The sequence below is a fragment of the Curcuma longa genome, chromosome 21, assembly GCF_044706935.1.
Source record: "Curcuma longa cultivar G26 ecotype Majalengka, Jawa Barat chromosome 21, ITB_CL_G26_1.1, whole genome shotgun sequence".
Taxonomy (NCBI): Eukaryota; Viridiplantae; Streptophyta; class Magnoliopsida; order Zingiberales; family Zingiberaceae; genus Curcuma; species Curcuma longa.
Window position 1 is genome coordinate 13,790,800 of NC_133881.1, and position 17,900 is coordinate 13,808,699.

The 17,900-nt window shown below is 37.3% G+C and overlaps 2 protein-coding genes and 1 pseudogene across 2 annotated transcripts; 1 reads left to right on the forward strand and 2 right to left on the reverse strand.

The window, feature by feature from the left end:
• Nucleotides 1-478: 478 nt before the first annotated feature.
• On the reverse strand, nucleotides 479-5,184 carry LOC141814397 (spermidine synthase 1-like). The gene is made up of 9 exons (XM_074702356.1): nucleotides 5,002-5,184; nucleotides 4,474-4,550; nucleotides 4,260-4,382; nucleotides 2,715-2,819; nucleotides 1,699-1,771; nucleotides 1,345-1,416; nucleotides 1,077-1,272; nucleotides 855-984; nucleotides 479-774 (listed from the first exon to the last, which is right to left on the reverse strand). The coding sequence occupies exons 1-9, from the start codon at nucleotides 5,171-5,173 to the stop codon at nucleotides 721-723; spliced, it is 1,002 nt and encodes a 333-aa protein (XP_074558457.1). The 5' UTR covers nucleotides 5,174-5,184; the 3' UTR covers nucleotides 479-720.
• Nucleotides 5,185-7,493: 2,309 nt separating this feature from the next.
• LOC141815011 (uncharacterized protein At1g32220, chloroplastic-like) lies at nucleotides 7,494-13,306 on the forward strand. Its single transcript, XM_074702972.1, has 10 exons — nucleotides 7,494-7,597; nucleotides 8,656-8,698; nucleotides 8,783-8,871; nucleotides 10,785-10,840; nucleotides 10,917-10,972; nucleotides 11,707-11,800; nucleotides 12,051-12,130; nucleotides 12,545-12,587; nucleotides 12,768-12,859; nucleotides 12,942-13,306. Exons 1-10 carry the CDS (start codon nucleotides 7,587-7,589, stop codon nucleotides 13,113-13,115), a joined length of 738 nt encoding a protein of 245 aa, XP_074559073.1. The 5' UTR covers nucleotides 7,494-7,586; the 3' UTR covers nucleotides 13,116-13,306.
• A 2,937-nt stretch (nucleotides 13,307-16,243) lies between these two features.
• On the reverse strand, nucleotides 16,244-17,621 carry LOC141815228 (uncharacterized; annotated as a pseudogene).
• Nucleotides 17,622-17,900: the final 279 nt, after the last annotated feature.

Below are 17,900 nucleotides of genomic sequence, written 5' to 3' on the forward strand. Positions count from 1 at the left end.
TGTCATATTAATGGATGAATGTTAAATATGGATTGATGAATGGAATGTGAACCTTCATGCATTTCTCTCTTTGCAAATGAAATTGATTGATATGGGTTGATAATTAGTAAGATTTGTATTTTAATCATTATGAGATTTAGAAATTAAGTTTGATTCAGGATATTAAAGTAATGTGAATTCAAAATTTGCTTTTGATTTTTGATCATATTATAATGTTACAACTCAATTTCACATAAGAAATTGTGAGCTAATTAAAGATATATGTTTAGATTAGTTTAGTGAGCTACTAATTAACTTGCTTGAGAACTTTAGATTGCTGTTGGATTTCTAAATTAATGTAATAATTCTCTTAAATAGGTCATTAATAATTGACTTCATATATAGCCGATTAATGATAATTTTGAACTATAACTAAAAAAATTCCAATTGAAGGCTATCCAATAACCAAATAGACAATTTTAATTATAAAGATCCAAGACATTAATAGATTGATAACTTGTTTGAAACAAAAATCAAAGAGAAAACAGTCAATAGAGCACAGGAATATGATTACTTTAGAGGAACTTGATAATCTTGAGCATGCTAATTCCTAGATAACACTGGGATGCCAAAAACTCCCATGTGTATGCTCAAACAACTATAGTGACAAGAATTGAAGGTTTATCTCTTGTGAGACATTGGATCATCTCATCGCATCAGAAATCTCTTGTTTAGCTTGTCTTAATCGAACATCCTCTTTGCAAAAGAAGGCAAGCAAAAAGCAGCAGAATGAATCTGGGGAAAAGGATATCATAGACAAGTTAAGAGATGAACAACTTGAAAAAAAAGGAACTACTTGCTAGATCGAGAAGTACCTCTGAGTTGTAGAACTTTAGCGGTCCCGCAGACTTGTTAGCATGATCCTCCTCATCTATGTGGTATACAGGGTGTCGGAAATCAACTGTCGGCCCTTCGGTTGAGCAGATCATGAAGCCAATCACTCCGCTGAATTCACAATCCAACGATTTAGCCATTTCAGCATATGAAAGAAAGGAAAAGAGGGTATTGCCTGAAAGAAATGAGATTGAGTTCTGTGCCTTGGATATGTAGGCACTGAAGTCCAAGCATAATTGACAGAGCCCTTGAAAATCTGCCGACAATTTGAGACAATATCTTCGATGATGTGCATATGAAGCCATATGCTCTCGGCCTGCGTGCACACGACTCCACCAGGACGGAGAGCTTTGGCAACTGATCGAAAGAAAGGTTTCTCAAAAAGGTCTTGTGCTGGACCTGAGCAAGCAGTGAAACAAGTTATAAGCTAGTCCAAAAGCAGGTGTTAAGCAGGGGGAGAAGATAACTTACCTATTGGGTCAGAAGAATCAACAATGATTGCATCATAAGTTCCTTCAGAAGCATTTCTTAAAAACTCAACACCTGTGTTTTAAACAAAAAAGAAGGGGGTAATATGACTTGATAACAAATCGATATGGTTAAATCGATACCAACTTTTCTAGCATATATTTGTATCAATATCCAGGGATAAGTTTCGATGCAATGGCAATTCTAATTTCAAATTAAACTATTGGGATGTATTTCAAATAACCACTAAAGACCCCACTCATAAAGACCAGGCAAAGCGGAACTGATGGTATCATTTTGCGACGGCCAAAGTCAGCAGAGCAGCATAACCAGATACAAGAACAGTAAGTTGCTTACCATCACCAACATAAAGATTCACACGAGGATCTTCATATCCAATAGCCATTTTGGGAAAGAACTCCTTGGAAACCTATTCAACAAATAGTGAGGGTAAAATGAAAGGGTGTTAAGCGACAATGCATCCATAAACAAATCATTGCATGCAAAAGATTCATGAATTTTGTGTGTAAGAGCACTTGAGAAAGATTTTTCATGTCAACGAAACATGATTATATCTGGTATTAAAGATGATTGTCATATTTGAGCCACAAATTTGAGAGGGAAGAACACTAGATAGCAAAGAAAGTTTAATTCATGGAAAATATGCATATGAAGATCAAAATCAATATGTTTTCTGGCAATCACCTTGATCTATAACAGCAATTATTTCAACTTTAGATAGTTAAGTTGACACAAGGTGAACATATAGTATAACAATTTGGAGCGAGGTTTCTTTTAACTTTTATCAACCATATGAATAATAGCTGATAGAGTGATTAGGTGTAAACTGCATAGTTACAATGTTGCTCCATATCTAATAATGGAAGTTAAGCCAAACAAAATTCATAGAAAGCTTGAACATTGTAAAGAAAATAAATAAGTGGTTAAAAATATAAGGAATCACCCAACAAGCTGATGATGCAGTTTAAGAATAATATAAAAGAGATGTAGTATAACTTTTTTTCAAAAGTATCAAATGATCGAGTAAAGAGGTAAAAGTAAAGCTGTATTAGTATCAGAAAGCATTAATGTTCAGCACTTAGGTTATGTCAGAAACATCCTCGCTGATTATTGTGTGTATTATTGAATAAGCAATCAATAAAATTTATTGAAGATCTTGAGAATTCTAATGTGGTGACTGGAAAACCATTTCACCCTCTTAACTTCTGACAAATATTAAATTATATACCCCACAATTTGAAAAATTGGAGGCTGAAACATTGGACCTTTTCATTTGCTGGTCGATTCAAGGAACTAACATGACATTAGAAACAATATTAATTTATGCTTTGCCAAACAAGGTAACTACTCACATCAATAACCATTTTATCGATTTCACATATATCGATTTGCTCCACTGAAGAATAACGTGATACTTCTCGCAGGACACCACCATCACCTCCTCCAACAACTAGAACCTGTAATAATAGAACCATAAACTACAAATGAGTGTGCCATGTGTATATGCATGCACGGCTAAAGCACTATAACTGGTAATCGATTTCTTAGAAGAAAAAAAAGGTGAAGAAAGAACAGAATAATGCATTCAGACGATCATATACTTAAAAATGTTAAACCATAATGGATGCTAGGGATTGCTTCTAATCAAACTGCTTCATCAACAGAAGAAAAAAAAAGAATTGAATCCATTTTCTAAAAGGGTAATAAAACAATAAAATGGGCTGTTTGGATAGGTCCTCCCCTGTCAGTAATCTCTATGTATGACAATACTTCAAACAACACTTGTAGGTAGCTAGATGAGGATGCAACATTATTGTATTTGAAATTCATGCTGTGATCAGCAAACTGATTGTCTATCTCAATCAGATATGAATAGTAAACTATGTGAGGGTGGGCGAATATTTGTTCCCATAAAAAGTAAATAAACAGATATAAGCCACGTCTGGTACACATTATGCACAATCAATTTCAACCTACTCTAAAGTGACTGGAGAGAATTCGTGCTTCTTGAAAGATTAAAGAGAAACATGAATAAGATTGCTACCTACTGACCATAAAAAAGATATCATCCAGAAGATTCTTGATCATGTCTAAGTGGAGGAGATAATGGATATTTAAGGCTTGAAAAATAATGTGGAAGAAAGTAAATGGGCAAGGCAAAGTATCTAACATAATCAACAATATCCAGATGAATGATTTTTAAAGTTCAAATACAAACAAGATGCACATATGAGAAGTCTGCTATGTGCCACCCGCTAGGAGTTGTGAGGTAGATGAATGGTAAGCATCTTAGGCAGATGAAAAAAACAAATGGTTGATGAATGTGAATACAAACAAGATGCATTTAAGGTTTCAAGGATGAACGGAACATAATAAATGAATGCCACCTATGATATCTAACAATATAAAGGATGAATGTGAATGGAAATGCTTGTGTTCATATATGGTTGAAAACATCACTGGGTAGCCTTTAGAATCTAATTTCCAACACCTCAAATTTTGTTCAATTTGGTGTCTTCTCAAGGAAACTATCATCAAAATAGTAGGGACAAATAAGGCTTGATGACAACGATGTTGATAATATTGTTGATGATGATTGGTGTCATCTAGAGGCTGTGATCAAACTGATTAGATGTATTGTAAGCACTTCAGCATAGGCTTTTAGGATATTTCAACCTCTCGTGCCCAATAAAAGAGTTTTGGATAGTTCAAAAGGCAAGCATCATTTTCTACATCACAGAATAATCCATTACAATGGACTTGTTGCATCATCAGTCAAATTAACCGTCCAAAGAGTCAGTTTTAACTTATTTGCCAGTCACGTCATAAAAAAAACTGCAATCTGACGGTTTTGGGTATTGCATGAAATAACATGAAACATTTGATAAAACCCCCACCTTTTTAGGGTTTGGAATAGAGCAAAGAGGAAGATGAGTAATCATTTCTTGGTAAGCACACTCATCCCTCTCTGTACATTGAATGACTCCGTCCAAGACAAGAACTTTGCCATAAGTGGAGGACTGTCAAAAAAAAAAAAAAAAAATAAATCTGTCATGGCATCAAAAGAATTGAATTTCTAGCATAATTTTAGTTTTCAGTCTCATAAATTACCTGAAATACCATCACGTCTTGGTAATCAGACTTCCCTTGAAACAGCACCTTTTCCACTTTCAAGGAATGAGCTTCTCCTGTCAAATTGAGAATGAAAACAGAACTTATAGGTATTATGCAAATCACATATAAATGCAGCACTTTAGTAGGCACTACACTCCCTCGCTGGGACACGTTTGTATTAATCATAATAAAAAAATTAGAAAAAAGGAAGAACATGGTTAAAAAAAACCAATCTTGATAAAGGTAGAAACTTTCAGCGGCACGAAAAAAGAGTGGAGGAAACTCGCAAAATATATCGACATCATGATTGTTCCCGTCTATTTGCACACAGACTCCATGGCCTTTTATCAAGTAAACCATATAACAAAAATTAGGCCTTGGAGATTAAACCCTTCCAGAAACACCACCGCAAGAATTCGATCGCTGAAACAAAACCCGAAGCAGCGGAACGTAAAGACCAGAACAGGGAACGGAAATCCATTCGGAAGGGCACATGGGGCAGAATTAGAAGGCTGTTAGTCAAACCTGGCCACATGGGGCTGATCTCGAAGAACCACCCGGGCAAGATGGCCGAGAGGTCGTCCTTCGCCGAAACCAAGGATCCATTGGTGCTCGCCACGCCGGCCGCCTCCTCCTCCTCCCTCGTCCTGCTTGCCACCTTCTCGTGGACCGCTCCGGCGCCGCCTTCCCCTTCCATGGCTCTCCTTCGGCGAGACGTTTCGCTTCTTTATGCTTCAGTTCGGCTTGCGATTTGTTATATAGAGAGACAATTCCAATTAAGGGCTTATTGGTAAATTCATAATTTACCAAAAAAATTCAACAATTTTTATTTTATTTTGATAAAATCAAAAACCGAGAGAAAGAAAAAATCAAGCTTTTTTTAAATGTACCTTAACAATATTATTAATTTCCATATATTTCAACATTAAAAGATTTAAGAATATATAATATGTGTTATTTATCTGTTAAATTTTTTAACAAATTGCGTTAGAATCATTCAAAAATCAATGCATGACAAGACATAATATTCTTGAGCAAAAGGTTAAAAAAAAAGATATATGAGTAGTTATTAGATATAAAGTCCACGATAAATTTATAAAAATAAAAATAAAATTTATGTGAAATTGGCATCAATTCTTATTGGGATTGGAATTGGCATCAAAAATTATTTCATTTTTAAAATTTATTTAATATGTAAAATATAAAATCAGATGATTAATTGGTTTGAAAGATCCATATACATTGTTTTAAAAAAAAATCGAGCCCACATATTATTTAAAAAAGGAATTGGGCCCACTCTGATCAATAGATGGGCCCAACTGGAACAAGTTGGATTGGAGAATTTGGAATTTAGCTGAATTCCATGTCCTAAGAATAAGAATAAACACATGAGGCATTGGAATATGAATAGATAAAATTCATTATAATTTCCCCATTGTACAAGATAAATAAGATGATAATTGAGTCATATTAAATCGAATTTAATGGTTGAAATGGTTCCTTGATTTGATTTCTTTTTTATGAGCTTGATATTAGTTCACACTTGACGTAAGCTTAATTTATTTAGATGTTATCGAGTTCTCGATTCAAGATTATTTGATTGTTTAAAAAGTTTATAATTTTAAATTTGCTTAATTGATTATTAAGTTTAATAATACTCATTTATTTGTTCATTTAAAAAAAATTTTATTTATTTATCAGATTAATAAAAATTTTATTGATGAATATTGATAGTATATGAAGTTATGGTTGAGATGATCATCTTTGAACCAACACTCCTATTATTCTTCAATTTGACTTGAAGGGAAGACACATGATGATACTTGGAGTTATTCTTGAACATCGGCCTCTCTTCCCGACTCTTCATCTTTTTTCCCAAGAACTCGACCTTCGCCTTGCAATTTCTCACTTGGACTCAAGAGCTACGGTACCCACGATGCTATAATACTCAGGATGCTATACTATCTACGATGTTATAGTAATCGGGATGTTACAATAATTGAGAAACTATAATACTCAAGAAAGCAATCTATTCTCTTGAGCACTTGGCATGCATCCAACTATTTCTCATGCGGACTAAAGAAACTCAAAAACTCGATCTCAACCTTTGACAACTCCTATCGACCTAATAACCTCCAACAATTTACTTGTCAACAGTCAAATAATGTTAATGTACAATCTAATAGTTGTCATCCTTAACCTTTCGATGACCCAACAATGCCAACTATTAAGTGGAGATTCTCTATCGTCGATTATATAAGGATCGACGGAGGTAAGTGAATAATTTTCTTCTCTCGCGTGGAGACATTTCTTCTCCGTTGAACTTCTTGTCTTTAAAGTCATTTTCTCTTTTCTTTCTTTTTTCCTTGCATCTTTGTGAGTTTTTCATCAAATCAAAATTGATTTAACGTCGAAGTGGTTGCACCGGTAAGACTGATCCACTGGAGCTTGGGTGTTAGGAGGCGATCGCAACATGCGAAAGGAGTTTGGGAGAGGAGGAGATCAAACAAACGAAAAAGACACTATCAAATATAATTCATAAATTTTGTTAGAATCATGCTTCATTGATGGCAAACTCGATCCGAGTACTAAATCTGTTATGATTTTTATTTATAAATATTAACAAAATAAATAAATAAATAAATATTTTTAATAAATTATTTAAATTTATTTATTTAATTAATTTTATATGTATCGAACGAACGAGGACAACTAAACTCTCGTAACCGTTGACAAAACAATGTTAAGCACGTGCTGCGCATTCTCCAATAATTGTAAAAATAATAAATAAAAAATGAATAATGGAAACAAAACCCGTCTCTTTCCTGGGTGGAAGGACTTGGGCCAACCAATCAATTTTTTGGTACAGTTGCGGGCCGCAGCCGCACTTTGCCTCCATGTTTCTGGTCAAACGCACTTCGGGTTGATAGGTGTTTAGATTGTGGGCCCCACGGAGGCGACCATCCTTTCGACTCCTCTGCTTCTAGAAGGAAGGCTCGGCATCGGTTCAAGTACGCCGGTGCTTCCTCGTTCGCCCTCCCGTGCACTCCATCTCTTCACCGCCCTCCTGCTCCTCCTCCGCCGCCGGAGCTCGACTTTGAGCTGCAACAATGAGCTCCATGTAAGCTTCTCTTGATTCACAAACCAGTTCTGTTGTTTCACTGTTTTTCTTTTTTCCTGATCTGGAGAGGAAGAATGGCGGAAGCTTGTGTTGCCTTACTGAGTCGCCATAACTTCGCGCCATTGTGAAGATGGATATGAGTATGGGTGCAAATGTTGAGCTTGGCTTTAAGTATGGTTATCGATGATTGTAGCTACTTAAATTTCTAAATTCAACTCTTTTTGTCGGGTTTTATCGTCTACTTGGAGAGGGAACTGGATGTACTGGAGAAGTTGAGGGATTATTGAGCTATGAGAGTGATTTGAGTAGAGGATCTTGCTCTTTCTTCAACATATGTGATAAAAGTAATTCATTTTGGTGATTTTTCATGAGATTAGTTTGTTTATTAATAATTGGCAACTTGTTTTGCTAAATATGATTATTTTTGTGAGGAAGAATTCAGGAAATTGTGACCCTGAAAAAAAAATTTCCAGAAAATTTCCTTTTTATGAAGTGCGATAATGTTGTTGGGCTTGTTCTTAGTCTTGGCACTTTGGTCACTTATACCATAGCATGGTAATAGATGCCTGAAGCATTTTAGTTTGCTAAGTTGAGCAACTTTTGTGCAAACATGCAATAAATATACGGATTGCATCTGTGAATGTGAATTGATTGAAAATCTTGCTCATTTTTCGAAATAATTAATTGAGTTTTAATCTTGATTCTGACATCTGATCATTTATTCTATATCATGTGTCGGGGATGGTTGTACCGACTTAAGTCCATTGAATTTATCATCTTCTGGAGAAGAATACAAGATATCAAATGATCATGACCATCACCATTATTTGTTGGCTAGAAATATTGCTTTTTTTACAATCTGAGGAATGGTATAATTGAACAGGACAAAATTCTTGGATGACTAAATCTTTATTGTAGTCAATATTCAGTTATATATTCAAAATTGTTAATTTCCCCATGGAAGTTTTAGTATATACTTGGAATTTAGGAGATCAGTAGTTCATCCAACATTTTCTTAGTTTTCAATTACTGCCTAAAATTTTTGCTAATTTGTTCAGGTATCAGTCAATTGAGTCAAATGCACCACCATCATCAATCAAGGTGACTTTAAGATTTTATGCTAGACTTTTTAGTCACTCATCTAGTTGTGCTTCCATATTCTAATCTTATACCTCTTGGTGTCAGATACTTGTGTTAGGTGGTAATGGATTTGTCGGTTCAAATATTTGCAAAGAGGCTTTGGCACAAGGATTTTCTGTTGCTAGTCTCAGCAGGTGCTTAATTTTCCACACTCCTTAGCTAGTCTTGACATCTTTGCTATTTTGTCTATAATTCCAACACTCAATTGTGCTATATCTATCATTGCAACTTTATCTATAATGAAATTAGTTGTTTCGTATCAATGAGCTAAGTTGCTTGATTATTTATTGTTGGGGAGACAACTCGTCATATAGTTGGGATTAACCATGTTATTTTGATTCACTAGCAATATATTTTAAGTTAAATGTATTTTGCATTTTTACATGTGCATCAAGTGTCAAAATAATGGATAGTGCGCATGACGATCAAAGAGATTGTGTGCTCGAGAGATGGAGGTCTAGATTGAGTGTAGCTTAAGAAGCTTGTGGACTCGATAGGATTGAGTTCTGGATGGGATGATTGGGCTAAAGGCTTGGATTGAGTTGTGGAGATGGAACTGGAACAAGAGCTTGGGACTTGAGAGCTAGAGGCTTGGATTGAGTGTTGGATTTGGACTCATGAACTTGAGAGCTTGGCTTGGATTGAGTTGGTCCATTGGAGCTCAAGGATGAGCTCGATGGGCTTGAGAGTTGGAGGGTCACATCAAGGTGTTGCTTGAATCATGTTAGTATATTGGCAATGGACTTGTGGAGCTGAAGATTTGAAAGCATAAGAGTTATAAGGGATTATGTTGAGTGTGGTAATTTTTGGTTTGTCTTCATCTTATAATGATGCTATTATTGCCTAGGTATTGGGTGAGCTACCAAGGACTTAATGGTTGTGAATCATTCAATTGTGGGATGGACTCGTGTTTTGTCGAGCGGCTAGAGTTTCAGACCTTTTTGTAGCCTTACTATGGTTGATAAGCCAAGTAAAAGTGGACCATTCACTTGCCAGTCAACTAAAGCATGTTAGTCATCCAGATAGTCAACTAGATGGAATTCTAGATGAACAAAATATTTCTTTTTAAAGTTTAATCGATTGAGAAATTGATTTATCGATCAACTAGGCATTGGCATTCAACAACTACTTTTGGGAGCCTTGTTTACAAGTTCTTGGAGTAGCTTTTTGGCACTAGCAGATGCTCATTTCAGATCAAATTCTACTGTGTACAAGTGAAACAAAAGGCCAAAAGAATCCAAGAGCTTGTAAACAAGGATAAAAGCTTCATCTCTATCAATCTCTTGGTAATCTTTCATTTACATAGTTCACATGAGAGTTGAGGTTTAATGTTGAAAGAAATCCTTCTTTGAGGTCAAGCTCATGAGAGCTTGTGAGATCTCATTGGTTGGGTAAAGGTGTTAGCCTTAGAGGTCACAAACCTTTGTATTGTAGAGGCTTACTCCATTGTCTCATTTCAAGGGTTGTACTAGTGGATCTTTGCAGGGAGATACACCGAATGTGTCATAGGTTGTGGACTAGGAGTAGATCCGAACCACATTAGGGATCTTCGCATGTATTTTTGTATTTTTTTTTTAAATTTTTGCTGCATATAAATTTCACATAACCAACAAATCGCACATGAGCACATGCCAGTTACTAACCCTTGTGGCCAGTAATGAAATCAGTGCTTCATATCCATAATAGAATAAAATGCAATCAACTTCATATATTACGCATGACAACATTGAAAAATGAACTATCTAATTTACTTTTAAGCAAGTGAACTCATATCGGTACCCCACAATAGTTTCAACCCTGGCCACAAAAATCTTATCAAAACTTTCACATATTGAAACTTGACTTAATTAATCCAGTCAAGCTTTACATGTCTCTCTCCTTGTATGTGTTATTCTAACTTAAATATCTTTTAACTCGCTTTTGTATGTTTCTTTGCTTCTGGCTTAAGGAACATTCTATTTTAATCTTTGGCATGTTAGTTGCATGTTGCTACAAACTTGACTATAAGAAGAATGTTCTTGGTCATTACATCTGATATTTTAACCAGGTCTGGAAGGTCATCAATAAAGGAACCTTGGGCTGATAAAGTTGAGTGGTACAAAGGTTGGAAATTAAGAGACTAATGTTTTCCCTATCAAAATATATCTGGTTAATATCTCAGAGAGTTGTTTTTTTATAGGGAATCTTCTTGAACCTGAATCTTTGAAGGATGCTATGAGTGATGCAACTTCTGTGGTATGCTTAACTTCATTCTTCATGCTGCAAACACATATGAGATACATTTTCCAACAGAAGAAATTGACATAAGTACAACCCTTAGGACTCAGTTTTCTATGAAGGTAGGAAACAATTAGGGAAAAAAGTGGGCAAGCAAAAGACACATTGGAAAAAAAATTATGGAATATTTTCATCCAATTGTTTCTTTTGACGGAAGGAAAGAGAGGAAAAAATTCTAAAACTTTATTTGTCAAAGAAAAAAAACATAAATGATGAAAAGATCTTCCTTTAAAATTTTTAATTTGAACTTTAGTCCATTGCATGTAAAAGTAAAATTTTTGCCCAAGTTGGCCTGAAACAATATCAAGGAAAACTGAGTAATTTTTTTTCTCTTTTCCTTCCCTCTGGAAAAATCTTTCTGTCACTTTTTCTGTTGCTTTATTTTTCTTGAATGTCCTACTTTCCTTGTAGGAAACACACCCTTAAAGCAAGTTGAAAATGTTAATTTCCAGATCATGTTCATGTGTGTTGTTAGATATTGGTAAACACTGATGAAATTGGTGGATTTGGAGTTGATGCTTGATAGTATATTCATTTATTTACAATGTACAAGTGAGTCGAACAGATTCTTTGAAATATGGAAAATTGCTACCTAAAGATTTACCTATGGAAAATTTTGTAGATGTGCAATGCTGTTAGGTGTTGTGCTAGTAGTTGATAAATTCCTGTAACTCCAAGATAAAATATCGCAGATATCTTGTGTCGGAGGCTTTGGGTCCCCTTCCTACATGCGCACGCTCAATGGGACTGCAAATGTCAATGCCGTACAAGCTGCTGCTGAAAATGGTTTTCTTCTATTCTCTTGGACTTCAGTGATCAAAGCATTATAGCATCGCCTTCTTAGTTTCCATTAACATTTTCACCTAATTTGAAAATTGACATCCAAAAAAGCTGCATAATGAGTTGTGAATCACAATATTTCAGTGGACTAATGGTTTTGTGTCCTAGTTGCAGAATGCTATTCTGAGTGTTGAATGTTTGTGACTTTACTAGTTTCTCTTCACATAGAAACTAACAACTGCTTTCTTTTGAACAGGTGTAAACAGATTTGTATACATATCAGCAGCTTCTTTTGGCTTAATTGACTATTGTATACGAGGTTATTATGACGGGCAGGTGTGATTCCTGGATTCGTATTTTCTTCTATTTTTGTCTTACTAAGTTGAACTATTATCTATCGATTACAAAATAGCACGTTATGATAATGTACCAATGCTTATCTAGTAGGACATTTCTTATATGCCCTTATGGTCACCTCAATACTAAATGAGAAAGGACAATGTTTGTGTTCAAACTTTTATATCGAGTTGCATTAACATGACAATGCAAGCTCATCACAGAATTTGAACAAGGTGAAAAATCACTACAACAGTCTTGTTCACCTCTAGCCATACAGACTACTTGAAGAAGAATTGGAATTCATTCAAAAAAAAAGAGACCACTGCTCTTAAGATTCTTAGAATTCTTGTTAGCTGGTTATTAATGTTATTGTTCCATCTTCTGCATCATCATGTTTCTTTTGTGGTGCAGAGAACTACTGAAGCAGAAATCAAGAAAAGATTTGCTGATGGAGGTCAGTCTTCCTATCTGAGTTGCATGCGCTAACTAAATTTTAGATCTTGTTTAATGAATTAGAATCTCATCCTTCCAAATGTGAATGATGGGGTCTGGAAGGTCCATGATTCTCTCCTTGCATACTAAACAACTCACAACTCGACCGTCCACAAGGTGACTCTTGAAAACTCTTTTGCAGGGGTAATTCTCAGGCCAGGTTATATATACGGAACCCGCCCAATCGGGCCTTTGAAGATACCTTTCGGGCGAATGTGGACACCTTTCGAGATGGTACAACTTATCATCTAATTGATACATCTCATGAAGCAATGAGATTACAAAATTTGAAATGATATAACTGTGTGATCTGTAGGCTTTCCAGCATACACCGCTACTTCGCAAGATCCCCATCATAGGCCCTTTCTTCACACCCCCAGTTAATGTTGCGAAAGTCGCAAAGGTGGTAGTAAGAGGTGCTACAGATCCAACATTTCCTCCTGACATAGTCGATGTCTATAACATCATTAGTTTGGGCAAACAAAAGTGACCTGAAAACAAACATCAGCTCTACTTCTACTGCATACTTATTCCTCGAATAGTTGGATGTCACAATTGGTTTGTCATTGTTGTATTTTTTTTTTCTTCATCTGCTTTTGTTCAGTGTCAATGAGCTAATTTGATCAGATACGCAATTTATGCATTTGTATTATGTAAGCCATTTGTTTCAATCCGTTCAGATATCCAACTCTTACGATCTGTTCACTTTTGTCATCGCGAGTGGTGCTACTACTGATCCAACATTTTCTCAATGAATAGTCGATTGATTTAACATTATTATTATTATTTGATGAGTTAAACTGGACAGGAGGGTCCTTGTTGGATCATTTGCCCAAACAAAACTTTGCACTTTCCCAGCTCAGCCATGGCTGCATCTGCCTAAAGCATGTGTGCAGGTCCACACAGCTCAGCCTTGTGAATTGGATAAAACAGAGCAACCCCCCACATGCCTCTGGCTTCTGGGAACGGTGGCATCCCTTTGGGTGCAAGAACAGAGCATGATTGTCGACTCATTGTGCAGAGGCCAATGCCCAGAGGCCATCACCATGGCCATGGACTACTGTTGAGGAAGAAGAAGAACAAATTGAGCTGTCCCTTACTCATCCATCTTGTGAATCCATAAGCTCCAAAGCCACTGCATCATGAATAACCCAGATTTGGTCACCACAGGAAAAGCTTGCTTGATGAAGGACTTCATTTAGAGGTAGGGCAGGGGGAAAAGAACAAAAACAAAAACAAAAACAAAAACAAAAATCAAAAAACAAAAACTGAAAACGATGTAACCTTTCATGATTTGGAGCATCCACCACTCTTGTTTATGTGGCAGAGGACTTGTCTCTTGCTGCCAAGCTGTTCTCATGGCGATGCAACTGTCAGAAACAACTCAAAGATGTGTTTTGATGAGTCCTCTGGTGAAGGGTTCTACTTGCCATGCTAAATGGAGCAGTTTTTGAATGATTTCAAATCGCACCGACTTCTGTCACTTCTTATTAGGAAAATCCAAATTCAACTCTCAATATATCGAAATTCAAATCCAAATCCAAATCGACCCCCCAAGTTACTTCCCTCACCGAGCTCTTCGGCCCCTTAATTTCCCTGCCTATACAACAACTTGAGTTGCTCAAGAGCTCTTCATCTCTTCCTCCAATTCGGCTTCTCCCTGACTATGAATACTACTAGTGTTGCTATTACTACTGCTACTACTACTACTTCGCAGTTGACTGAAGATCGCGAAGTTGAGGGATACAACAGCAGCGGTGAGTCGAGTTGGACAAAGTACTTTTCTTCCAACGACGACAATGGTGATGATGGCGATGAGGATGACGACGATTCCATGGCTTCTGATGCTTCTACTGGACTAATACTTAGCACGAGCAAAGGCATGGCTCATGCTAAGAGCAATGATGGAGGCAGTGATGCCGACGATGACAATTTCGACGATGGAGTCGAGGAAGAAGAGGATCAAAAGATGAGATTTCATGGGTGGAAGAAGGGAGAAATGAGAGGAGAAGCGGTCGTTGCTAGGGGGACTCGAGGGAGTGCGATAAACAAGTAACTGAATTGATCGTTGCATCATTCATTGTGTCAGTCTGTTGCCTTGAGTTTTGGAGTTGCAAGTATTCTTGCTAGTTTATGCCATTTCTTCATGTTTTTTCCTTTTTTTACTTTCAATTCTAAGAGAATTATTTTGGTTGTTCCTTATCTCTTGTTGATCGATTAGTTTCAGTGGAATAGAAATATTTAGAATAAGAAAAGAATTATAATTAAGTGTTTGAAAGACAAATTCAATTAGATATTTTCCATTTAATAACATATATTAATATATTCAAATAAGATGTGTATACGGTTTATAATACACTTGAGAATTTAATAGATTTTTTTGGGTATTAAATTGACATAGTTAAGCAACAACTCAACTGACTGAATTTCTAATGAAAGAGAATTAAAAATTAAAACATTTTAAAATCTTACTTTCTTTTTATTAAAATTATTATATTGCTCATCAAAGATCATAAAACCCAATAAAATGAGTGACATTCTATCCTTTTATTTTTCAATTAAAGATATAGAATAACAGATCTGTCCTCGCTACAATACTCACAAAGAAAGAAAGGAATATATATACACATGTAAACCGGCTGCAAAGGTGAAAACACATAAACCATGTGTAAGCAAAGTTACATACATCGAATGAATTAACCTTTGTGTTAATCATGCATGTGTTACAAGAAAAACCTTTGTACAAGAAAAACCTTTGTGTTACAGAATGAACTAACCTTTGTGTTACAAGAAAAACCCAAGTAGAGGGCCAAAACCGATCAAGGGTGCGGTGACAAGCCTCGAAGGACCAGAGATTCACTAATCATGCATCATCATCATCATCATCATCATCATCGTCGAAAGCAATCAATTACATAAACTGGTTTGGAGTTTCTCAGCAGAGTAATCACACTAGTAAAGTTTCAGACATGGTTCATTCATGTTGTTTTTTTATTTTAAGTTAAGCACCACCAAGCACCAAACATGTGGGAGAGGAGAGGTAGGTTGATCACTGAAAGATGAGCAACAGCCAGCCAGACAACCCGAGTCGCGCAGAAGGTAGCTCGAGAGACAAAAGGTTCGTATAGCTGCAAGGATCAATCGATAAAGAAGTACATCAGTGCAAGGCAAGCATGAGAGCATTGATTCCAATAATGCATTCATTAGTTTTATCGACAATTATGGTTCGTTTCATAGATTGCTCAACTAGATTGCAACAACTTACATATGTGTCTGTCTAACTTTTCTACAAACATGCAGAATGCTACAATCTGATCATGACAATCATGGTTTAGCTATGGCATGGGAGACATTTAAGAGCATTTACACAGCTATTTGAAAAGAATTGTTAAACCTAATGATCATTCTAAGGAAATGATGATGGCATTCTCACTATTCATTGATAATTCAGGAAGAAAAAGAACTTGGAAATGTTTGATGACTTTCAGTAAATAAAATAAGCATAAAGTGACTCAAAACTACTTACCTTCTCTTTTGCGTATGAAGTGCTTGTGAAAGGCTCATATAGGAGAAGAAAAGATGAATAGTTCTTCAGTCCAGTGAAGGCCTAGACGATGATCAAGGTGACTGCCGACGCCTTTTTGAATGTTCATCCTCCCGTGACCTGCTGCGAGGCCTTGATGATGATGATCTTCCTCCAAGCTCTGGTTCACGGTCCCTGTGCCTATAGTGGTCGCCGTGTTTGTATCTATCATCTCGATGCCTATCCCGTTCTCGATCGATTTTCGGTTCTTTTCCCTTATCTCTTTGTCGCTCTCTATCCCTCTCCCAATTCATCTCCTTTTGTCTCCCTGAATCTCTTTCCATTTCATCACTACTCTTCCGGTGGCTTGCATCTCCATAGCTCGATTGCTCTTCCACCTCCCCTGCCACTCATGTTGGGGTGAGACCACATACCAACACCAGCAGGTGAGGATCCCCGTCCAAAGAAAGCTGGATTGATAGGAGGTGCCACGATAGGAGGAAATGGAGGCATCATTCCAGGAAAAGGAACGCCGCCAGGCGCCCCTGCAGGGAAGCCTCTAAAACCAGCCGCCATTCCTCCCATTGCCGCTCCATAACCCATGGGATTGAATCCCTGACAAAGCATAGCTCCAGGATGCCAAACTGGTGGTGGAGGTGGGACATTCACCGGCCCGCGGTTCCCCATTCTACCACCCCTTCCCCAACTTCCACCGCCTCCTCCACCGCGTCCAAAATTGTTGCCAACTGGAGGCCGGCCGCCTCCTCTGCCCTCCTGAGGAGGTGCTGGGGGTTCAGGTGCGCCTGTCATCGGCCGATTCTTGTTCATTTGGCGCTCCCCCATTTTCCGAACATCGTGTGGTGAAGCTAGGGCAACGACACAAGGCCTTCCATTGAAAATATGCCCGTTCATGCCATCCTCGCAGGCAGCTGCGGCAATTGGATCATAGAATTCAACCTGGCAGAACCCACTTGATTTGCCACACAACCAATCGTCAAAATATTTCACATCTTTTACCTGCCCATACTTGCAGAGCTCAGCCTCAATCTCTGCATCAGTTGTCCACCAATGGAGATCTCCAACAAAAAGAGTAGTCCCACTAGCTCCGCCGCTCCCAATAGGATAAACAACCGGAACAACATTGCCTACACCACTTCCGTGCGTTGGAAAACCCTCGTTCCAATATCCACCTCCTTGCACCTGAAAATACTCATGAGTTTGGAAGGCATTGTTTCCATAGACGCTGTGGAGATATCCACCAGAAATCTGACCCATCTCAGGTCTACCAGACGGAGCAGGCGGTGGCGGCGGAGGGGCAACTGTCAGTCTTGGCGCAACCATAGGAGGAGGAAGAGGTGGCGGTGGCGGCTGCTGGAGATCGCTTCGCCTCTCGTCTGCGGGTTGGAACTCCCTCGCGACGTCGTCGTCGTTATAAACCACGTTCCGGTAGAATCCTCCGCCGCCGGGATCCATCGAGGAAAGAGGGATCTCCGGCAAACCCAAAGTGACAACAGAACCCTATTCTTTGTTGGGTTCTCCGCGTACAGACAGCAAGAAGAAAGAAGAAGAAGAAGAAGAAGAAGAAGAAGACGAAGAAAAGTTCAAGAAATGTAAGCACTCGGAATATTTATATGTGGATTCTCCAGTTCCCTGTTTCGTAGCATAACAGCAGAACCAGATTGCCGTACGCCTACGGAATGGATATTTTAATATAATTTCAATTTAGATAAATGATGAATAATTTTTAAAAAA